Source organism: Balaenoptera physalus, assembly GCF_965194825.1.
Source record: "Balaenoptera physalus genome assembly, chromosome: 1".
NCBI lineage: Eukaryota > Metazoa > Chordata > Mammalia > Artiodactyla > Balaenopteridae > Balaenoptera > Balaenoptera physalus.
Genome location: NC_138882.1, coordinates 117,539,494 through 117,564,125, shown reverse-complemented (window position 1 = coordinate 117,564,125; position 24,632 = coordinate 117,539,494). Strand labels below are relative to the sequence as shown.

At 39.6% G+C, this 24,632-nt stretch overlaps 2 protein-coding genes across 5 annotated transcripts in view; one reads left to right on the top strand and one right to left on the bottom strand.

Annotated features, from left to right (window-relative positions):
- Positions 1–10,288, top strand: part of LRRC8C (leucine rich repeat containing 8 VRAC subunit C) — an 89,998-nt gene extending 79,710 nt beyond the window's left edge. For all 3 annotated transcript variants that reach the window (XM_082476939.1, XM_082476938.1, XM_082476940.1), the window contains one exon: positions 3,730–10,288. In XM_082476939.1, coding sequence (XP_082333065.1) covers positions 3,730–6,003 — 2,274 coding nt within the window. In that variant the 3' untranslated portion in view covers positions 6,004–10,288. The remainder of the gene's footprint in view (positions 1–3,729) is intronic.
- Positions 10,289–12,710: 2,422 nt separating this feature from the next.
- The window catches only part of LOC309668512 (uncharacterized protein), a gene marked incomplete at its 5' end in the record, with an annotated part of 77,871 nt that continues 65,949 nt past the window's right edge, over positions 12,711–24,632 (bottom strand). The window contains one exon of one of the 2 annotated variants that reach the window (XM_082478429.1): positions 12,711–15,317. In XM_082478429.1, the coding sequence (XP_082334555.1) occupies positions 15,213–15,317 (105 nt within the window). In that variant the 3' untranslated portion in view covers positions 12,711–15,212. Of the gene's footprint in view, positions 15,318–21,404; positions 23,305–24,632 lie in introns of those variants that run through there. The other variant, XM_082478432.1, reaches the window with a different exon arrangement.

Here is a 24,632-nt window from a genome sequence, read left to right as displayed (position 1 = left end):
TGTGGTGTTATCTCAAAATAATTTGCAAATGGGAATTCATGAATCCAACTTTAGTGAGCCCATTTCTCCAATCACTGCAACCCTTGTGTTTCTTTTCCAGAAATATTACCTAGATATTATGACAGACATGGAACGATTTTACATGTATATTTTTTATTCCTCTAGGAACTTTAATTGTAAAGTCTTGAGGAGCATTTTATATATTTATATTACTGGATGTCAGCTGCTCCTTAGGACCTAGAGGATATTGGACCAAATTCCAGTCCATGGCCTAAGTTCTGACAGACTCCTAGAAGAATTAGGTTCTCATGGTCCCAGTTCCTGCTTCCATGGAAACAGTTTATAGATTTTTAGCATCCCAGGCAAACTCTTTGTCTGTTCAGTTTTGATCCAAGCATGAAATTTAGTCCTTTTTTTGCTGTGATTTCCACAAAATCCATTCATAATAGGGGTGTGTGTGTGTGTGTGTTTAGCAGATTTTACCAAAGGTTTAGGGAAGAGTGAAAGGTATTTACATCTCAAAACAGAAATAATGAGTGTACACCCCAGCCTCCTACCATGTTGCTTGAGCTATTTCCTTCGATTCTAGCCCCTCTCTGCTCTGCTGACTCACTCCTCCTAACTCCAAGCCTGTTCATCCCAATACAGCATGGGGGGTTTAGCATCTTTGTTGCCTGGCTTCACCTGACCTTTGCCCTCAGTGACTCACCTCCTTCTAGATCCCTGTCTTCCTCATTCCCAAACTAACTGAGATATTTTCTCTAACGTAGATGATTTTGTTCAAGAATTATTCTCATGGAGGACTTCCCTGGTGGTCCAGTGGTTAAGACTTCACCTTCCAATGCAGGGGGTGTGGGTTTGATACCTGGTCGGGGAGCTAAGATCCCACATGCCTCGTGGCCAAAAAACCAAAACATAAAACAGAAGCAATATTGTAACAAATTCAATAAAGACTTTAAAAATGGTCCACATCAAAAAAAAAAATTTTTTTTAAAGAATTATTCTCGTATCTGCTTTTAGGAGAGTAACTTCCTCACCTTGCTATATTGTGGATCAGATTCTCTTGTTCATCTTGCTTTTTAAATTTTTCTCTCTTCCCCCTACCCTCATTTCTTTCCCCTCTTTCTCGCCCTCCCCCTATATAAACACTCTGTGTAGCTCTAGTCTCAATGCTTTTTCCTCCAAAGGCAGTCTGAGGGTTGTCCCTAGAAGAAAAGGATGGGATCCCTCGTCATAATGACATGTGTGTGTATCAGCTGGTGGTGATGGTCTGAGCCTCGATCCTTTGTAGAATGGGATGTGGGCGGTGGCTTTCTCCCTGGTCTTACCCCAAGCACTCTCCCTTAGCCCTGCACCAGCAGCCTGGAGCCCTACCATTATGCCTTTGCAATTTGTTTTGCAGCCTTCCCTTAAGGCTTGTTTTGTACTTTAATCTTTAAATTTCTGGGTAAAGGTAAAAAGAAGTGAGGTATAGGTTTTATTAGACAAGCTTCTCAAAAGAGCAGAAAAGGTGAAACAGAAACTTTCAAGTTCTTACAAGCTGCTATTTACAAATATCCCACAGAAACACCCTTTACCCATTTCTTTTTTTAAAAGAAACCTATGTGCCTTATTTTTTTGTCTTCTTTCTCTTTTTTACTGTAACTTTGAAAATATTGATGCTTCTCCCAGTTCTTCTCAGTGTTGCAGAGTTGCCGTTAACCATGGAAGACAACTTCCACTCTTTACTGCTGGACTCCATAACCGGCCCTCTTCCTTTTCGTAGTCCTGGATAGACAACCTGCCATCACATTCTTTGGGACTTCAACCATGAGCTGTGTCTCTGCTGGAGTCTTCTTAGGATGTGTTCTCTTGGCAGCATGAGCAGCTTATTGTTCATAGTGACTAAATTTCAGTATCTTTTTCTACTCTGTGCTCATTTCTGAGTAGTTAACAACTTCTGGAAAATAGATCACTGTCTTTACCTTCCTGGGATTTCAATAGGCACATTTTAAAAATTACATCTTTGTGAAGATTGAAAGAAATATGACATCAGAAGGCAGAGAGGAACTTCTGGAGATTGCCTATGTGTTCCCCTCCTATGTTGGGCTGTTCTCTTAAAGCCATCGTAGCAGAAACTCGGAGAAATGAGGAGACTATCTGGGGTGGTGGAAATATACTAGCCTGCTCTGCTGTTTCCTAGCTATATGAACGTGGGCAAGTTATTGAACTTCTCTGAACTTTAGTTGGGTTCTTCTGTAGAATGGGGAGAAAATGACCTACCTCTCTAGCATGGCAGACGCTAGCCAATCAGGTACCTTTGTGCAGAATATAAAAAGGCATCCCATGAGGGTGAACAGCTGAGCGAGGGGGGCACAAGCAGGATTTCAGCCCACACTTGCCCCTCAGCTGGGCACCCTGGTGCAGGGCGTAACCTGAAACCCTCTGCAGCAGCCACGCTCCAGAGGTTTATCGTCTTCCCCCATGAGCAGCAAGCCTGGAGAAGGGCTGGGCAGGGGGCAGTAATGGGGCCGCCTGGTTGCTTGGCAGGGACTTAGCACCTCCAGAAGGTGCCTGCCTTTTTACCTTCTAGCTCGTCTCTATTTTCATCACACCATTAACAATGTCATATTAACATACTAGCTATATCTCCCATGTCACCAGGTTATGGTCATATTCTCATGCCATAGCAGTCTACTTTGTAATAGAGTCAGTTTCTACTTCTAGAATCAACATAAAGAGCTTTGCTGTTGCAAAATCATTGTACACTATGGATTTTCAGCCATTTGACATAAGGTACAAATAGACTTCCCCTGCATTATTAATTCCATGTTATTACCATCAATTTCTTGGTTATTATTCTTTCTCTGAACTGTTTGCTTATTGTCCAGATGATTCCACTTACGTGTACTTCTTCCTGGGGATGATTCCTCCAGGTTGATTCAAGGAGTATTTTGCCTCATCCTACCTCATCTTCAGAAAGAATGTGTTCTCTCTTACCCAAATTGCAATCTTATGAGACTGCTGGACATTCTTAGGGCTTAATATTCTTTTCAACAAATTGAAGCATTGGTAGAGGGATAGAAGTTGATGTAATATTTTGTGTGAAAGCAGCAAGTTTAGACATAACTATTTTACTATCGAACATTTCTGTATTTTTTCATCTCTCTCTGAAGAAATAGTTTTTACAAAAGCTTAGTAAATTCCCATTTTATTAAAGCCATTCACGTTCATCTGTGCATGTCTAAGATATGGATAGAAAGAAAAGAGGAAATGATAAAGATGGGAATTTCTCCCATATTTCCTCCTTTTGATGCTTCTCATACAGAAACTAATATAAATCTTGGGAGCCATCCAATTCAGGACTGAGTCTGATAAGAGGATGTACTTCCCAGACCAATGACTGATTCTCCCAGGCTTCAGTGAGAGAAGAAATGCAAATTAAAAAAAATTTTTTTTAAACATGAATGTTCTTTAAATATTTATTTTGTTGTGAATCGTTCTGTGTCCTAACAAAACTGCTGCGTTTTGTGTCATGAGTTAGACATGGTGAACAAAGATATATCGATACATTTCATTTTTCCAACATGTGGGCTAAGAATAAAAATCTCGGTGCTGGAATTGAACATTGTGTTCTCCAGGCAAAGGAAATGGACATTTATTGGATGTTATTGCTGCTTTCTTCGCACTAATGACATTATGAAAGCTCTTTGAGTAATATAATTTGAAAATATTATTTCTTTGTTTCAGGTCATGCAAGACAAGATAATCTGCCTTCCAAAAAGAGTGCAGCCTTCTCAGAACCACTCTTCTGTTTCAAATGTCTCTCAAGCAGTGGCCAGTACCACCCCGCTGCCTCCACCGAAACCGTCTCCTACTAACCCAGTCACTGTGGAAATGAAAGGACTGAAGACAGATTTGGACCTTCAGCAGTACAGCTTTATTAACCAGATGTGCTATGAGCGAGCCCTCCACTGGTACGCAAAGTATTTCCCTTACCTTGTCCTCATCCATACCCTGGTCTTCATGCTCTGTAGCAACTTTTGGTTCAAATTCCCTGGTTCCAGCTCCAAAATAGAACATTTCATCTCAATCCTGGGGAAGTGTTTTGACTCTCCCTGGACCACACGGGCTTTATCTGAAGTGTCTGGGGAGGACTCAGAAGAAAAGGACAACAGGAAGAACAACATGAGCCGGTCCAACACCACCCAGTCTGGTCCAGAAGGCAGCCTGGTCAACTCTCAGTCTTTAAAGTCAATTCCTGAGAAGTTTGTGGTTGACAAATCCACTGCAGGGGCTCTCGATAAGAAGGAGGGTGAGCAAGCGAAGGCTTTATTTGAGAAGGTGAAGAAGTTCAGGCTGCACGTAGAAGAAGGTGATATATTATATGCTATGTATGTTCGTCAGACTGTACTTAAGGTTATAAAATTCCTAATCATCATTGCATATAATAGCGCCCTGGTTTCCAAAGTCCAGTTTACAGTGGACTGTAATGTTGACATTCAGGACATGACTGGATATAAAAACTTTTCTTGCAATCATACCATGGCACACTTGTTCTCAAAACTCTCCTTTTGCTACCTGTGCTTTGTAAGTATCTACGGATTGACGTGCCTTTATACCTTATACTGGCTGTTCTACCGTTCTCTGAGGGAGTACTCTTTTGAGTATGTCCGGCAGGAAACTGGAATTGATGATATTCCAGACGTGAAAAATGACTTTGCTTTTATGCTTCATATGATAGATCAGTACGACCCTCTGTATTCCAAGAGGTTTGCAGTGTTCCTGTCTGAAGTGAGTGAAAACAAATTAAAGCAGCTGAATTTAAACAATGAGTGGACTCCGGATAAACTGAGGCAGAAGCTGCAGACGAATGCCCATAACCGCCTGGAATTGCCTCTCATCATGCTCTCTGGCCTTCCAGACACTGTGTTTGAAATCACAGAGTTGCAGTCTCTAAAACTTGAAATCATTAAGAATGTCATGATACCAGCCACCATTGCGCAGCTAGACAATCTCCAGGAGCTCTCTCTGCACCAGTGCTCGGTCAAAATCCACAGCGCGGCGCTCTCTTTCCTGAAGGAGAACCTCAAGGTCTTGAGCGTCAAGTTTGATGATATGAGGGAGCTGCCCCCCTGGATGTATGGCCTCCGGAACCTGGAGGAGCTCTACCTGGTTGGCTCTCTAAGTCACGATATTTCCAAAAATATCACCCTTGAGTCTCTGCGGGATCTCAAAAGCCTTAAAATTCTCTCTATCAAAAGCAATGTTTCCAAAATCCCGCAGGCAGTGGTTGATGTTTCCAGCCATCTCCAGAAGATGTGCATACACAACGACGGCACCAAGCTGGTGATGCTTAACAATCTGAAGAAGATGACCAATCTGACAGAGCTAGAGCTGGTCCACTGTGACCTGGAGCGCATTCCTCACGCCGTGTTCAGCCTGCTTAGCCTCCAGGAATTGGACCTCAAGGAAAATAATCTGAAATCTATAGAAGAGATCGTTAGCTTCCAGCACTTGAGAAAGTTGACAGTGCTAAAACTGTGGCATAACAGCATCACCTACATCCCAGAGCATATAAAGAAACTCACCAGCCTGGAGCGCCTCTTCTTTAGTCACAATAAAATAGAGGTGCTGCCTTCCCACCTCTTTCTATGCAACAAGATCCGATACCTGGACTTGTCCTACAATGACATTAGATTTATCCCGCCTGAGATCGGAGTTCTACAAAGTTTACAGTATTTTTCCATCACTTGTAACAAAGTGGAGAGCCTTCCAGATGAACTCTATTTCTGTAAGAAACTAAAAACTCTGAAGATTGGGAAAAACAGCCTATCAGTACTTTCACCAAAAATTGGAAATTTACTGTTTCTCTCCTATTTAGATGTTAAAGGCAATCACTTTGAAATTCTCCCTCCCGAACTGGGCGACTGTCGGGCTCTGAAGCGAGCTGGTTTAGTTGTAGAAGATGCTCTGTTTGAAACCCTGCCTTCTGATGTCCGGGAGCAAATGAAAACAGAATAACTTATTTTTGTTTAAAGTTTGACTGAAACATGCTTCTACCAAATACAGTATAAATAATTAGGTAGTCTTAACGCCTTTCCTATTTTATTATTATTTTCTTTTTCACACAAAACAAAATGTACACAAAGACTGAGTAAGGAGTATGTATTTTTAATAAAAATTTAATTGTATTTTTTCAATATTAATATTTTAAAGTTTTATTTGTCCTGGAACCTAATGTATCTATTATTGTTTTCCACTGACAGAAACAGATGGTTCCGTCTGTTTTTTTGTTTTGGTTGTTTTGTTTGTTTTGGTTTTTCAGTTCATTCTTGTGAAGGGAAGGGAATTTTAAGTTGCATGCTTTTGGTGTTTTTTAAATCAGTGAAGATATTTTGCCAAGGTCATTTTTAGCTTGTTTACACTTGTACAGGGTCCTTATTTTTGTTTTCATTGTATGTGTACCAAGGAATCTGTGCTAGTTATTTTAATTCCAGCTGCCTTCTCCATTGGCCAAGTATTTCACTCTATAGAAAACACTTCTCTGGAGTGTAAACTCACATAAGGGCATTGTCATAGACTATTATTTTTCGAAATTTCCCCTTGCCTCCAACAGAACCCTAAATTCTATTCTTTCACATCCCTGACAGTTATTTATCCTTGGGCAAGGATTTTGTAAGTGAGTAAAGACAATAATCTCCCATGGTCAGCTTGCTTGAATTGGTCATTTATAATTTAACTGATTTACATTTTTACCAACATTTAAAAAATATCATTGAAAAGGAAATACAGAGGTTCCTCCCATGTAATATCAATATTGTATGTAGTACTGGTGAACAACCTTAGAAAAGCTAATTTATTTTAATTAAAATAGGTAATTAAATTTAAAAATCGGAATCAGAAGCCTGTTTTTCAGTAACTTAATCATCTTTGATATCTTGATATGTGAATACATCCGATGGAAAAAAAAAAAAATGTGCTACTAAAGCACTCTGCTGAAGAGCTGGTGCACCCAGGCAGGCACACTGGCTCCTCTGGGTAGCGTGGAAGTGGTGATCTCTATTCAAATTCTGCCTGTTACACGAAATAATCCACGTATATGTACGTATATAAATCTATCTGTCTCCCTCAAGCCTGCCCTTGCTGCAAATGCTAGTGATGCAAGCACAGAAAGTCTGCTGTCTTTGGCTTAAAAAAAGTATCTCATCTAAAATGGTTCTGTTCCTTTTTTTTTTTTTAAGTGTGAATAAATTGCTAAGTAGATAGAAATAATTTTTGCCTGGTGGTTAGCCGAGTTTTATTTATCTCTGTACTTAAACACCCAACGTAGTATGGGTCTTGGGCAAAAGTTTTCACTGACTATTAAGCTGTATAGAACAGGAAAATGAAAGCACTATTTGTGCCCTCAATCCAGGACCAGTGCTACCTATCGTGGGAATTTTGTTTTATGCTCCAAATTCATACTGTTTTCGGAACCCTAGTCTGACCTAAGGAAGTTTTGTGACTTAACGAAGAAAAGTAGAAAGATGGTTTGGGGTTTCAAGATGCTGCTTTTAAAATTTACCCCTTGATCCTGGTGACTTTGTTTAATGCTACTTTGAGTCATACATGGAACACAGCTATGGGAACTACTCAGCAGATATATGTACCTCAATTGTGTTTTAAATGTTATGATACATCGTGGGGTAAAGGATTTGGGGAAGAGATGCTTTTCATTTATTTAATAATTGAATCATGTAGACCAAAATGCTTTGCTATCTCTGCTCTGTGTTTAAGTGTTAACAATGGTGATTTTGTATAGCTGGTTTATTTCGCCCTGGAATTGAAACAAAATGTTTAAGATAGTAACATGGTTATATTTCTTGTAGGATAAAATATTCAATTCTAGAATGTTGTTAGGATCCTGATTATGAACAATGTGTTATATTTAGAAACATAGCCCTACCTGTTTTAAACAAACAAACAAACAAACCTGGAAGATTGTCCATGGCTGAGCATGACAAGAATACCCCTGTTGAAAGGTGGTAAAACATTAGGTGCACTATTTTTCTGGATAAAATTTATAGTTGTTTTCTAGATCACCCTTAAAAGGGACCTATGCAGGTTAAAAATCATATTTACGCTGAAATCTTTATCTGGTGTTAACTCATAATCTCATACGTGTTCATAACTGAAGTCACTAATAATTAGTCTTTGTGACAATTTGCTCAAAATGCCAAAAGAATTTGATTCGCTTTCTTAATGATTTCACAGGCTGACCCCTAACCTAAGTTCTAAATAACATCCAGTAAATCAGTATAGTTCTATGACTTTATGGTTTAACTAGGAAGGAAAATTCATAGATGTTTCTGTTAGATTTTATAAAAATTCAAAATGTTCAAACTTCATCTTGAGTCTAAATTTTCTGACCCTGACCCTTTTTAATATTGTATATTTTTGTTCACATTCTTAAGTGAAAAGCATTAAATTACTCTTTAGCCTTTAACTGGGAAACTCAGGTAAATGAACTGCTGACTTTTCTAAAGTTCTTTAATGAATCAACTCAGTGTTAAAAGGGGTATTAAACCCAGTCCTTTTCGTATTTTAACAAGTGCTCTTGCTAAAAAGGAACAACTAGCTCTATTTCTCCAACTTCTGTAAGACTCATGAGAAACAGCTTATGTAAATATAAAAGCATCGTATGTGCTCTTAAATCCTATGGCTATTGGACACCCATAGTGAATATGCTCTTTGGTCAGTTTTAATGGTTAAGTGTAGAACGGACAGTTGTCTGGGGATGGTCTGGTTGAAACAGAGCATCTAAGTATATCCCAGTGGAACTCACCTAAGATGGCCACATCTCAGAAAACTAGTTATATGTTGGGTTTTCACTTTGTTTTGTTTTTAATACAACACTTTTAATATAAGTGTTCTTGATACAGTGAAACCTGTTATTTACACTGGTAAATTTTCTGATTGTTCACCCACCCTTCTCTGCCTTAGGTTTCCAATGTAGCTATTGTAATGAGTTCTAACAATTCCCATGGCATCCTGTGTGCAGGCACTGCTTTTTCAGAAAGGCTTGGGACATAAGCCTGCTGTGAACACTTTGGTCATTTAAGAGGTGCCTCCTTATCTGCCTCTGAAGCCATCTTTATAGAGAGGGGCTTAAGCAACCTGGAATCTTCCTTGGGTTACTTGCGATGAGGAAAGTCCACATTTCTGCAATTATGATTTCTGTTATAAGAAAGAGGAGAAAAAAAATCTTTACATCTCTTGTTATCATTTCCCCCAAGGGTTTTGCTGTTGTTTATGTTCCTAATTCTAAGAAAAGTCCATTTTTTAAGGAGTATTTTACTCTCTAATCTAATTTCATACCAAATACCTGATCAGTAGTAATGATATATTTACTAAAAGAGTAAACACTCATGGTCCATCTTTATGAAAACTGTCAGCAATATGTAGTAATGAATAGATAAGATAAACCTCAAAACAATTTCCATTTGTGTTTAGAGACTAAATTAAGATTCAATTTACATTCTCCTATAAATCCTGAATGTGATAATGCCGTTCAAACGATTCACATTTTTGGTAGGATCTCAAGAACTCAGGGTAGATAGGGTTCCATAGCAAAACAGCACAGTTATTAGTGAGGGGAATGCCTCAAGGGTCGGTAAGATTTTCTCACTTTTTTTCCTGTCTATTCAGATACATTGTAAGAAAGCCTGGACAGTCTCGACCAGACGTGCCATTGATTTTTCAGATTTAGGCCTCAGTGACATGCTTCTAATACAATTACATACCATCCTTCCAAACTAGCTGTCCACTCTTACTCCATCTTCCCAGAGCCTTTCACTGATAAAAGTAACATCCTTGAATTCCTTTTGGGGAGAGGGAAGAGGGTCTCCTCCCACCCCAAGGAATTTTTTTTTATTTAGAAGACCTTAAAAAGGGGTATATAACTTCGAACAACTTAATTTCTCAGCCATGTTAAATAACAGTCCCTATGCATGGTTTCAGATGTGGAATAAATTTGCTTTCTGCTGAATACCATTCCCTCTCCCATACGATTCTGCCTATTTAATGAATATTTTTACTAGGGTTGAAACTCAATGCCTTACGTGGTCACTTAGTTTTCCTTCTGCTGCTTGTTTTCTCGCGCTGTATGTGTTCAGATTGTGTCAAATGCCGGCAAAACCTCTAAGACTGTCAAGAAAATGCTTGAAAGTTGGTTTGTCATAGTGTAAACTCATGATACAATGTCTTAAAGTTATTTGGCTATGTAGTACCTAGGAACAGAAAATAAAGTCATTTTTGTAATTTAAAATTGAGATTGGTCCCTTTCTTATTCATTTGTACAAATCATGTTTCTCTTTTGGACTTCTCTTGTATTTTTGCATATTCTGTTATTAAGGCTTCCTGTACTCTGCAGGAAATAGGCCGCATGCATTCTTTCACTTTGTATTTAGCTAGTTTCTGCAATTGTGACTAATTATTTCCTTCCTTAATTCTCTGTACTGCATCTCCCCAAGGTGCCCCTGGAGTTTCATTTGGGTAATTAGTGCCTTACTGTGTAATCTGGAATGCAGTTTCTGTGCATTTGCCAGATCAGATTGTACAATGGCTGTCCAGCCCAGCTTTCAGTAAATACTTTTATGGTAATGATTGTCGTTAAAGAAATCAGAATGGTTCTGTACAACCAGAAGGCCTCCCCTAGTTAAACACATACACCCCAGGCTTAGGGAAGCCCTTTATAAGAAAACTTTATGTACCACTTATGCATAAGAAAATTGTGACTGGTAAATTTCGAAGCTAAATTGTCACTTTACATATTTTTCTATAGTTATTTATGACTCAGTTATTTTACTGATAATCCTTTGGAGAAGAACTGTTGAGATGAGGAAAGATTGTGAGCGTGGTGAGAGAGGCCTTGCGAATGTGTGCATCAGAAACTTAGAAGGGAGTCTGTGAGAGATCTGGAGAAACGTGGGAGACAAGAACTGAGACGGGCAGCAGATTAGAGACATCTGGTGATTTCAGTGCAATTTGCACATAAGAAAAAGTCTCTTGTCCACGGCCACCTTCCACTGCCCCATCTTCCAGTCCTTTCATTTGTACAGACTATTGAGATAAACACTGAAATTAACTAGATTGATTCAGTTATTCATTAATGTTGGCTAGCGAGATATAAGATAAGCACTTTGATTTGGATGAAGAAGTATATGAAGAGAGTAGTCACTAAAGCCAGTTTAGACTCAGTGGGATACTTAAATAGCCATAGCACAAGGCCTGCATATTTCTGAATGTACATTTAAATGTCATCCTAAATATCCAAGTAGGAAAAAGTGAAAAGCTCTTCATAAGCTACATTATTTTTGTGTGTAAATCTTTGAATACAGGTTATACTTTAGATTTCATATTTAAACATTTTTGAACAAGGCAAGGTACAAGTAAACATTTATGTGATCAGGCATACCATAAGTGATGAAGTATTTTCAGAGTTTGGAGATTTTGCATAAAAAACACAACATTAGGCAAAGATTTTATTACCAAACATCAGAACAGAAATGCCCATTCTGATTATTTTGATTCAGGGATTCTTCTTTTATAAAGTTTGCGAACAATTAGAAGATGGACTTTATTTTTTTAAACATTTAAGGAATTAATTTTTTTAATTGAAGAATAGTTGATTTACAATGTTGTGATAGTTTCAGGTATATAGCAAAGTGATTCAGATATACAGATACAGATATATACAGATATATTCTTTTTCAGATTCTTTTATGTTATAGGTTATTACAAGATATTGAATATAATTCCCTGTGCTATACAGTAGGTCCTTGTTGTGGAATTAATTTTATTTCAACTCAGGTTACATTTAGCACCGTTAAAAAAGTATTTAGTTCCATTCTTATTAGTTTCATGTAATACAGATCTTGGGGAAAGTGACACAAAGAGGCAACATGCAAGTTTTGCATTTTATATCTCCTCCATAGTTCTTCTAAGGAAAAAAAATCAGCTATTCAGCAGAGATTTTGGTATAGGAAAAAATTACATTTCTTCAATCTGAATTACAAGGTTCTTGGGATTCCGTTTTAATTTCACATAGATTATGTGTAATAATTTTGTTAAAATCATACTCTAAGTAACATTTGAACAGCTTTCAACATCTCAGGCTGATTTAGTCCAAGAATAAATAAAATCAGTGCAAAATGTGAAGCTACAATCATTGTAAATTTGAGAAATAAATGTCCACAAGTTTATGAAATAGTTGATGTGTTCCACTTATGCCCGTTGAGTTGTATGTATAAATTATATTTCTTAATGATTTAAATTGCTTTATGAAAAATACTTTATGATTTAGCCAATCTCAACAAAAACCTTAGGCCATGTACATTAATGACCTCTAAGTGGTGTTAAAGAAAAAATTAATCTGACGCTTGTTAGAATGGTAAGGAAGACTTTATTCAGGACTTATTATTTATTCAGGGTTTTATCTTAATTCTCCCCAGGTTCTAGCCTCTGGTGATGCAACTTGCATATTTTCTTGGGAGTCACATTCTAAGCCTTAACAATATCAGCATGCTAACAGGTTTAGTTGTTTTATGCATCCAGAAACAAAGACAGGATGTTAACTGCCCTAACTTTAGTGAGGAAGTATTTTTCCCCTTTGTTTTTTTTTTAACTGAAGTATGGTTGATTTACAATGTAGTGTTAGCTTCATGTGTACAGAAAAGTACTTCATATATATATATAATTTTAAGATTATTTTCTATTCTAGGTTATTATGAGAAGTGAGGAAGTATTTAAAATGAGTTTCTGCTTGTGAAATTGAAAACTAGAGATTCAGCTTCAATCAAAACTACTCAGTCTAAACATTTAGCTACATAAATATTTTAAGGCCAGATAACCTCTTAAAGAAACTGAATTGGTTTCAAATGGGAAATATGAAAAATGGCAGAGGGATTAAATAACCTGATTTATATTACATAAGGCTTTTGTTTGTTGTGGGGTAGTATGGGGAGTAGAGGTGTGAGTCAACGGGGAACCCCCTGATAAAGGTTGCTCAGTGCACTTTCTAAACTTCAGGCTGATTTGTTGCCCTTCAATTCTACCAACAATGTGGAAACAATCAAATCTCAAGTATGGAAAACTAGCTAGACCATTATTTTCAAATAACTTTTCCTAACTCAGAAACTGATACAATAAAATTAATGAAAAGAAATAATTTTTTAAAAAGAAACTACTAGTGACTATTGAGAGCTTTAATTATAAATCTGACCAAGAACTTGCATCAGGGGATAGATGGAGGAAGGGATAAATTGGGAGATTGGGATTGACATATACACACTGTTATATATAAAATAGATAACTAATAAGAACCTACTATATAGCACAGAGAACTCAACTCAGTACTCTGTAATGACCTATATGGGAAAAGAATCTAAAAAAAGAGTGGATATATGTATATGTATAACTGAGTCACTTTGCTGTACACTTGAAACTAACACAACATTGTAAATCAACTATACTCCAATAAAAATAAAACTAAAAAAAAAAAAAAAAAAAAGAACTTGCCTCAAAAATGCCTGAAAGTTGACTCTAAATCCTTGTAGTAAATGCTTGTAAGACAGAAGTTGCGTTCTAGGTTGTTTTAAAATGTTTAGACTCATACACATTTTTTTCTTATGTGTACAGGGAGGAAACAATCATTATACAAAAATGTATCTAGGACTCTATAAATGCTTTAAATAGACCTGACAATAAAGGAGTTATACTTTACCTATGTACTTTAATCGATTAGCCAGGGACCCACTGAGTGTTAGACATTCATAGAAATGCCCCTTCTACCTTCAACTCTGTCCATCCAAATCTAATTTTGGCTCTATTTATACTAAGATCACTGAGACTTTTTAAAAGAATTTTAAGACTTATTTAGAATTTCTCTTAACACTTTCTACATGCCTCATTATCTAGGGCACTTATTACTTGTACTATGGTTATTTTAGGACTTATCATATCTCTCCTTCCAGAGTTGGTGTTCCAATGATTGTGGAAACCAAGACTTAATTTATCTTTGTATTTTTCTAAAGTGCTTCCCATTGTGACTTCTATGAGATGGACCTTGAAAAGATATCGCTGAATGAATCAAAAGACCTAACTTGCATTAACTGAGGGCCTTGGAGATATAAAGGGCCATCATTCCTGTTCAAACTGGTTCTCGAATGTATTATTTTCCTAGAGCTGCCGTAACAAACTACCACATACTGGGTGGCTTAAACAAACAGAAAATTATTGTCTCACAGTTCTAGATCAAAGTGAAAGCAGGGTTGGTTCCTTCTGAGGGCTGTGAGGGAGAATCTGTTCCATATGCCTATGGTTTGTTGGTAATCTTTGGTAATCCTTGGCTGATAGATGCATCACCTAATCTCTGCCTTCATCTTCATATGGCGTTATCTCTGTGTGTGTCTCTGTGTCCAAACTTCTCCTTTTTATAAGGACACAGAATATTGGATCAGAGCCCACCCTGATGCCCCCATCTTAAGTTGATAATCTGCAAAGACCTTATTTCCAAATAAGTTCACATTCACAGGTACTGGGGGTTAGGACTTCATCTTTTGGGGGGACACAATTCAGTTCATAACACTGAGCAAGACAATTCTCTTTCTTGATAAAGCTATTAAATTCCAGGTTTCTTAGAAACACGGAATTTGGAGCCCTTGGTTAGTCCAGAGGTTTTCAAATAGTATTCCAAGAAGCTCTAACTCTTCCACAAAGTATCTCAGGAGGACTTGGGGACCACATAGGGCTCCTGGTTTCATAACTGTACCAATTACTATTGCCTTGTAACAAACCACCCCAAAACTTAATAGGGTGAAACAATTATTTTATTACACTCCCAGATTCTGTGGATAGGGAATTCGGAAAGGGCACAGCAAAGGCAGCTTATCTCTGCTCCATGATGTCTGGGACCTCAGTTGGGAAGACTCGGTGACTGGAAGCTAGAATCTTCTGGAGACATCTTCACTCCCACATCTGGCATTTGATTCTGGCTGTTGGCTGGAACCTCAGCTGGGCCTCTCCATACAGCCTGGGCTTCCTCACAGGATGTCAGCTTCAGGGTAGTCAGAGATCTTAGATGATAGCTTAGGGCTCCGAGGCGACTATTCCAACAGGCAGAAAGCGTAGTGCCTCACATTTTATGATAGCACTTCTGCCATTGGTTGAAATAGCTGTAAATCTTGTCCAGTTCAGGGGCAGAGGAGAGGGGACACAGAACCCCACTTTTCAATGGGAGGAGTGTCCATGTCACATTGTAAGAAGCATATGTGGAGCAGGAGATATTGTTGAGGCGCCTGTGAAAAATATAATCTGTCACACTATATACACCATCCTCTTCAACCATTGGGCAGCACCTCTCCATAACTGATGTTCACTAGCAATTGTAGCTAAGAAATACAAGATCCATGAAGGCCAAGTACACTCACAAACTTCATACAATCTTTCAGCATATCTGGTGATTATTGTAAAAAACCAGAGAATTGAGAAAGCTACTATTTTCTTCACTCCTTCTGTTTCTAATTTCTTTGGGCAAGCTGGGAGAGCCTGGCAGAATAACTATTATGAAATAACTGGAAGAAAGCCATCATTTCATTTTATTGAATCACATCTTAAAAATCGTCAACTTTTTGACAGGGCATAAGCAAGGTGCTTTCAGAAATTTTATTTGATTATCATATGTTTCTCCCAGTGTCAGCCAAAATTTCCTCAGTTGCTCAGGGATGCAGGTGTACACAAACATGCCTACACCCTGGGTCTGTTACTTACACAAATTAATAAGAGGAAAAGTCTTATCAGTGTCTGTGGGGAAAAGTGCAGAGCCCTGCCGTGGTCCCTTAGCCAAGTTCCTCAGCTTCCGTTCTTTTCCAGGCACAGAAGCTGTCTCCCTCCCTAGCTCCCTTCCTGACAAACCCTCACAGTGACTGCAGGACAGGCAGCAAGAACAGGTCTCTGAAGCCTCTGACCCCTTGCTTGCAGCAGCCTTATCTGTTAGGTCCTATCCTTCTAGCTCAGGAAGAACATTTGGGGGCTGGAAAAGTTTTCTAGGAAACAATTACTCATGAGCAAATGGACCAGAAAAGTCCCAGAGATGTTCTCCAGCAGACAATTTAAACTAATGACTCACAGCTGGGCAGCCTGCCCTGCTACAGCTGATGTGAGCTATGTAATGCTGCCTTAAGATCTGTGTTCTCCCTGCATCCTACTAAATCTCCAAACCAGTTCACTGAGGGCTCTCCTCGCTCATGTTCCCTCTCTAAAATCCACCAGCATATTTAGTTCATTCAGAAGGAATAACTATTGAAGGGCATGTCTTCCACCATAAGGTTGTACCACAGGTGTCAGCTGGAGTCTGAATGTCTCAAGATTTAGATGAAGTTGGCTATTCCCCCATTCCATGCCCGTTGGAAGTCCAGTGTCCTCCCCAAAGTCCACAAATTTCTGGTATGGTTATGGATTCAGGCCACTGGCTCTGAACCTCTGTTTCTATAGAATGTCTTCCACTCATACTCACTGTTCCCCCTGTTTGATGCCTGTTCTACACCTGAAAGACGATCTGCCCTTTCCTTGATTTCCCCCAGTGCACACACCAGGCTTCGGTGCATTTCAGATTTTAATGAAGGTTTGGAGAGATACAGAGCATTCATGAGAGCCATGAAAGCCACCTTAGAGCCCTAATTTTGTAACAGCCCTTCAGCCAGTCTACGGAGGGATTTGGCCATCCCCTCTACCTTCCTTATCACCCCTCCCCCCACCCCTCCCCACCCTCATCCTTCCCTCTCCCCAGCCCTCTGGTCTTTTCTCTGCTCCACCACAGCCCTAATCTCAAATTCCTCACTTCCAGCACCGGGTGGTTTAACTTTCTCCCGCTATCTACTTCCTCGCTCTCACCCCTGTCACCCTGGCAGCTTATCACAGTTTTTCTCACACACTTGCATCCCATAAGAGGCGTTCTCATGTCTGCTGTTAAGTTGTCTTATCAGCCAGTTTGTTACAAGTCGTTGCTCTGAGCTGCACATCTCTGACTATTCCTCCTGTCTTCAAAATTCCCTGCCTTTCTCCTTCCCTCTGAAAATGCCGAATCTCCAAGCTTAATCCTCACTCCTTCGGCCCCCTTCCTTCTTAGCCCAGCCACTAGTGACCTCATTTACTTTCAGGGCTTTGTCTGCAGCCTTTCTGTAGCCACTCCCAGATCTCTGCCTCTAATTACCACTTCTCTTCCACCTCTCACCTCCAGCTAGCTTCTGGGCATTTCCATTTGTCCTTTATCTCAATACACCGTAATGTGTCCGAGAGCAAAGCTCATCTAAGCATAACTAGTCATGGCAGCAGCTTCCTAAACGGTCTCGCCACAGACCTCTCGTCCCTCCGCCCTCACTTTCTCTTCTCCGTTACTAGACTAGTTTTCCAAAGTCTAGTTCTGATCTTATTGCTCCTCTGTTCAAAAACCTTCTCGCTGTCTTCTTAATACGGTCTTAGACTTCCTTTCAAGATCTACCATAATCTAGGCCTGACCTACATTTCCAATACAGGCCCTGGAATCCAATGTGAATTCAAATCGTCACTCTCCATGTACCTGATGTATGACTTTGGGAAAGTTAATGTAAACTCTCTGGCCTCTGTTTATGTTAAAGATATCCATATTTTGGCCCTTCTCAGGAAGTACTAAAAGGTTATATATCCTAATGCTGGTACCAAGTCTGTCCTTACTAAGTTGTAAATTTCTTCTTTTTCTTTAATTTATTTTATTGAAGTATAGCTGATTTACAATGTTTTGTTAATTTCTGCTGTACAGCAAAGTGATTCAGTTATACATATATATACATTCTTTTTCATATTCTTTCATCACAGGATGGTTTATCACAAGATATTGAATATAGTTCCCTGTGCTATACAGCAGGACCTTGTTGTTTATCCATTCTGTATATAGTAATTTGCATCTGCTCATCCCAAACTCCCAATCCATCCCTCCCCAACTCCCCCTCCCCCTTGGCAACCACAAGTCTGTTCTCTATGTCTGCGGGTCTGTTTCTGTTTCGTAAATATGTTCATTTGTGTCATATTTTAGATTCCATGTATAAGTGATATCATATGGAATTTGTCTTTCTCTGGCTGACTTACTTCACTTAGTATGATAATCTCTAGGTCCATCCATGTTGCTGCAAATGGCATTATTTCATTCCTTTTTATGGCTGCATAGTATTCCATTCTTGCACCCTCAGCCACAAGTCATAGCTATTTTCAAGGTCTCTATGATACAACCTAAAGTTTGATAGCCAAAAAGTAAAATGGAATGACAATGTAGTAATAATGCAGTCAACCAAGTGGCTGGTCAGCTATATGGAGGAGCAGTTAGTGGTAACTGTGAGGAGAAGTGGGTAGAGTTAGGGGAGGAAGACTTGTTCCCTTTTCTTGGAAGTTCAGATGTTGAAAGGTAACTGGAGATATGGGGAGGAAGGGCTAGAGCCCGAATGCTGGCTGCCTCATAGCACCTGAATTCAAACCAGAGTTTACATCTCATCTCTGCCACTGTCTGGATGTGTATATTACAGCAAATCACTTAGCTCCTTGAGTCATAGTCTCCTCATCATACAATGGAGGGTGGTGGGGGAGGGGTACCCATCTTAAAGGCTGTTGTGATGATTAGTTGTGTAATGTGTAAGACGTGCTTAGCTCAATGCTTGCCCTCAAGAAATTTGCTTGTGTTATTATGACTATGTAATGAGCTCTGGGTAATGTAAAAAGTAGCCTACAATACTGCACATTTTCCGAAAGTCAACACTTATTTAGCACCTAGAATGTGCTAGGCATCGTCTCAAAGGCATTGTCTTTTGCCCTCAAGGAGCTGGAGCATCCCAGGAGAGCCACAGGTAAGCAGTTACCATTGGGCAGCACGATGAGTGGTGTAGCAGGCGTGTAAATGCAGTTAAGTCGTCCCTAGATATCTGTAGGGGATTGGTTCTGTGGAACAAAAAAGCCCAGAAGGCTACAAATAGGAAAAATGTTCATTTGGGGTCTGAAAAATTGCATTTTGGGAGACAGATTCAGGTAAAGCCAAAAGAGTGTTCCAGGGAAAAGAAAGAGTCAGGGGCTTATAAAGGCAAAAGCCATGAGGCTGTACTCTGACAAAAGAAAAGAAATATTTGTCCTTAAGGGATAGGCTGTCACCAGTTGTTTTAAGGTAAGGGTTGGGTAAGCATCTTGAGTTTCTGGCAGGTGTTCTGGGTGCCTGCGTTTAAGACAATAAGTGGTCAAAAGTTCAGATTCTATGCGGGCGAGATGTGTACAAGTCACACTTCCTCAATGGCCTCCCAGCTCCATTTAGAGGGCTCTCTTAGCAACACTGGTGCCATTTTGATTTTCCTTTCACAGCTCCAGGACTCCTGTGCAGATACCAAAATCCATGGATGCTCAAGTCCCTTATATAAAATAGTGTAGAATAGGCAGCCCTCTGTATCCACAGGACCAACTGTACTACTCTGGAAACACAGGCGCTTTCTCCACCAACCAGCATTTTCTGAGCACGTTCCAGGTACCAGACACTGTTCTAGATGCTGAAAGATCAAAAATGAATATGATTCCTGTGTTTAAATATTTCATAATGTAGTAGGAAATGACAGCCGTGTCTCCAATAGCTACAGTGTGTTCCGAGATCTCACCTAGATGTCCATTCACACTACACATGAGCACAGGGAGGGTGCAGTCAGATTCACCTGATGATAGGAAGGGTTTCAGGAGGTGAACCTGAGCCGAGTCCTGATGCAGGTGACGCCCAGGAAGAATTGAGAGCACTGTGGGGAAAGAGATTTTTTGAGTGGGCACAGAGGCCTGAGAGGCCCATGATGTCACTGGAGGTCTTAGGGGCAGGGAAAGATCAAGAGCCATTGAAATGGATGGGAAGTAAGGATGGACAGATCGGCTTGAGGGCGCCCTGGATATGCCACCAACACCAGAGAGCTCTTTGGTTTATCCTTCAGGCAGTGGGAAACAGGAAGGAATTTAAGCCTATCCTCAGTTACATTCCAAGCCTGGATAATCTTACAGAGGCTGTCTGAGACCTTCCTCTCTGTTTTCAAATCCTTGTAAAAAGAAAAAACTACCATCTGGTCTTGAAGAAAACCAAAGGCTGCAAGGAGAAGCCAAGTGTGGGCAGTCTGACAATGCCCAGAGCAAACTTGGCCGTGCATAATGAGACTCATAAACAGTAATGTGTTGCTTTAACTTGTCCTTGGCATGGGAGACCTCAGGGAAATCACCCAGACTCATTCTCCTTTGTCCCTGCCTCTTCCTCTTCTTTCACACCCTACTTTCTTCCTTTGCTGCCGTTTTTTTAATAGACCAGCTGATTGCGGGAAACTTGCCTTGTTTAGAGTCTGGAAAGTCATAAAGGAAACCACTCAATTAAACTGAACTCTTAGTGTCATTCTCGAGTCAAAACCTCCCCCCTCTGCCTCTGCCCCTTGTGGTTTCGGGGTGCTCATTGGGAGGTGCTGTGGCTCTCAGGGCACAACAAGGTGTGCAGGTTGTATCTGCCCACCCTCTCTGAAGCCGGCTCCTGGCTGAGCCCGGCTGCTGGCTTGAGTCACGTGGGCTGGAGGGTCCAGACCAGAAGATGCAGAGGAGGACGTGGTTGGCCTCAGCCAAGTGTCCCCGTCTGACCTCTTGCTCTTTTTCTGTCCCCAGAGGAAAGGTGGAGCTTTCCTGCCCACAGAACTTAATTTCCTTTTCCCATTCTTCACAATGCTGCATTCCCGTCCTGCCTCCTGGGGAGAATGGGACTTGGTGTTTCACGTGGCTAGTAGCACTCTGCAGAATCCCTTTCTTTCTCAAAACCAAGGACTTTGATAGGCCTACTGGGAAAACTACAGGTTGAAAAGCCAGAGGTTATCCGCCTCCTCTGCTGGTACCATTTCTTAGTTTATTTGCACTTCCTGCCTCTCTCAGGGTGGGGCTCAGGTTCTGTCAGGACCCCCGTGAGCCTGCCATGCTGGAAGCATCTCTGTAACCCGTGCTCACCCTGACTACACCCAAGGAGTCCCTCGCTCTTCCAACCACTTTCAGACCTAGAGGAAACACCGCCCCGTAGCGACCGCTGTCCAGAGCTGACCAGGTGACACAACCTGGAAGTGAGGGGGAGTTCATGCCGGCGGGATTTACTTGAACCAAAGAGAGAAAGGAGACCCAAGGATCCTCCCTGCTAGGGATCATTCTGAGGCTGAGTTGTTTGTTACGCCCTGCCAGAGCTGTCCCATGTCACCAAGAAACCAGCTGTGCTTTATCGTGAAGCTGTAACCAACTCGTTAACAAGTACTCACTTTCCTCCTTCCCTGCCTTGCTTTTCTTTTCCCCTCATTTTCACGACCTTGCCATTGCACCTCCCAGAGAAGCATTAGCAGGTAAGCTTTAACCTCAGATGGTTTTCTAGGGAATCCACTAACAGTGGTCCACTGACCCATTAATTTGGTTGGTTTGTTTCTGGGTTGGCCTGGGCAGGTTTGAAATCACCTCTTCTCTCTACAGCCCCAAAAGAAGGTCATTCCTTGTTTCTGCCTTGGAGGAGAACACATTCAGATCTATAGATCCCTGGAAAGCATTTAGTCAGAAGGAGAGCCGTCACAGCACTATTAACAAGAAGAAGAAAAAAAAAAAAGATTGGAAACAATCTAAGCTTCCAAAAAGCGGACAGTGTTATTTTAAATACTAGATAGACATTTAAAATAATGTTACAGACATATTTCTTGATAAATAAACTGATTTATGATGTGTTAATTGAAAAAAATTAAAATCTAAGGACAGTATGATCTCACTTTTGCAAGAAACAAAAAAAATATCTCTTCATAGAGAAAAACTGAAGGAAGTTATATGTCAGATGCCAAGCAGAGGTTGTCATCTGGTGATGCGATTATGAGTGAGTTATCCTTTATTTTTTTACATGTATCAGTATTTTATTTTTTTCTCTAAGAAATATATATGAATTGTGATTTTTTTTAATTAAAAGATAAAAAAGCACCCTGGACCTGGTGCTCACAAATGCACATTCTCCAGCAATATTCTGTCAATTTAGAAGGAACAGGCGATGAAGAACCCAGAGAGAGTCGGGAAGATTAAGGATAACAGAAAAGCTTTTATTTTTTATGAGAATTATTAAGAGGAAATGGTTTGTAATTATTCCAATGATGTATATTTGTTGAAGTATAAAGGTAATACGTCTATATCTCTATCAGGAGAAAGGTTAGAGTATTGCTGTTGTAACTATCTTTTATGAGGCGGTTCATAAAGCATGCCCATGGATTTCATTACTTTATGACAGTTAATAACTGTATTCCTAAAATAAATATATTGTTCCTTAAATACTTCTTTTGGTATACTTTTTAGTTCTTGAGAATTTTTAAGAATAAACCACTCACTGCATTTGTACAGGATGGGGGCAAATGATGGGCAGACCATTTATTCAACATACACTAAGCTTTGTCCATTTTCCAGAAACTAAGCTGGGTCCTGGGGCATCAGAAGTTGCAGACATACTCTTCCTTCAGTGAGCTGGTAGAGGACAAGGACCAGTGAACCGACATCTGCAGTTGACTGTAGTGGGCATTCTATGCCCAGGGCTCCAATGGGCCACAGAAGGGCATGCAATCCAGGCTGGAGACATGAGTGGTTAGGAGACACTTCTCCAGAGTAGGTGAAAGCTGATCTGCAGGATATGTGGGAATTAGCCAAAGAAAAGGAGAAGGGCATTCTACGTAGAGGCTAGGAGGTATAGAAGAGAGCAGATCCAGACACTGGAAAAAGCTAAATCTGTTGATCAGTTGTGTCCAGAACCGTTTGCGGTGATGGAAAAGTTTTATATCGTCACTGTTCAAAAAGTTAGCCACTCACTATGTGTGGCTGTTGAGCAGGTGAGGAACAGAAATTTTAATTTTGTTTCATTTTAAAAATTTAAGTAGCCACGTGTGGCTAGTGGCTACTGTGTTTTTAAACCACTTTATTAAGGTATGATTGACATACAAAAAGCTGTGCATAATTGATGTATACAGCTTGATAAGTTTGGAGGTAAGTGTACACCTGTGAACTCATCACCACAGTCTGTGCCACAGACATATCAATCACCTCTAACAGTTTCCTCCTGCACTCTGTTATTCTTTTCTCCGTGTGGTGAGAATGCTTAACATCAGATCTAGTGTGTATTGAACAGCACAGCTCCAGAAGAAATCTGCTGCTAGGTCAGGTATGTTGCTTTTTTCTAGTGAGTTTCATTTTCATCCTGAAGGTGAAAAGGAGTCACTGCAAAATTTCAAAACAGAATAATTATATGAGTAGACTTAGGAGAAACATTACTTGCAAATTTGGAAGCAAAGTAATCTGGCGGGTTTTTAACATGCATTCACTTACCATAACCTTCTTAGAGAAGGTGACAAAAAAGAAGTGTATAAAACAAACATTGCCATAAAATTTATCTTTGGAAATGATCTGACAGAGGAAACTACCTAACAATTAGCTCACCTACAAACCAATAAGTAAAAGATAGCCATCACATTAGGAAATTGAGTAGATGGCATTAATGAACCATTCCCTAAGGCTCGCATACAAATGGCCAATTAAACATGTAAAACAGTGTTCAGCCTCACTAGTATTGGTACATGCTTTCTGGAGACAAGTTTGGCAGTATTTTAGCAAAAGACTTGAAAATGTTTAAGCCCTGTCAGCCAACTCTTCCATTTCTGGGAATTTGCCATAAGGAAGTAATTGGGATTTCTTGCAAAGATTTATGTACAAGGCTGTCTATGTCTCTATTACATACAACAGTGAAAAAAAATGACAACAACCTAATTGTGGTTCCCAGTAGATTTATTAACTAAATCATGATACATCTACACAACTGGACACTACATAGCCATTAAACGTCACGTTGTGTATGAATACTTACCTGCATGGAACAAATATCTGTGATATATTTTTTAGTGGAAAAATAACAAATCCCTATTAAAATGTAAGATTTAAGTTGAATATAAAAAATTGTGTAAATAAAAAAAAATACTTGGGGGATATTCACCAAAATGTTATGTTTATCACTTAGTAGTGTGATTAAGGGTGATCTTTGTACTTTTCTTTATGTTTCTCTGTATTTTATAATTTTCTACAATGAAAATATATGGAATTTAAAACAGGAAAGCATTTTTTAAAAGTTGAGGTTGTTAATTATGTGGGTAGAGTTCAAGTGTGACAGAAGTAATTGAAAATATGTAATTGCCACAATTCTGCTATGCTAGATAAAATATTGAAGTGGTGGCAGACATGTGCTTGTCTAGACTTGTGGACAGTAGAGGTTTTAAAGAGGCTAAGTGACTTTGGAGTCCTTTCCAGAGACTCTTCCCTGCTGTTGGTAGCAGCAGAAGTGCTTTAATTAATCAAGATAAAATGTTTTCAACTAGAGATAATTATGAACATGAAGATGATATTGCAGACAAATATGTGGACGGTTTATAAAGAGCAGGGCTTTTCCTTTGTTAGGTTCTTCCTAATATTTTAACCCAGATGTATCAGGAAAAGACGAGAAGAAAGTGGCAAAGAAAGCTTTAACCAGAGACCAAATAACTAGAAACTTCAGTTAA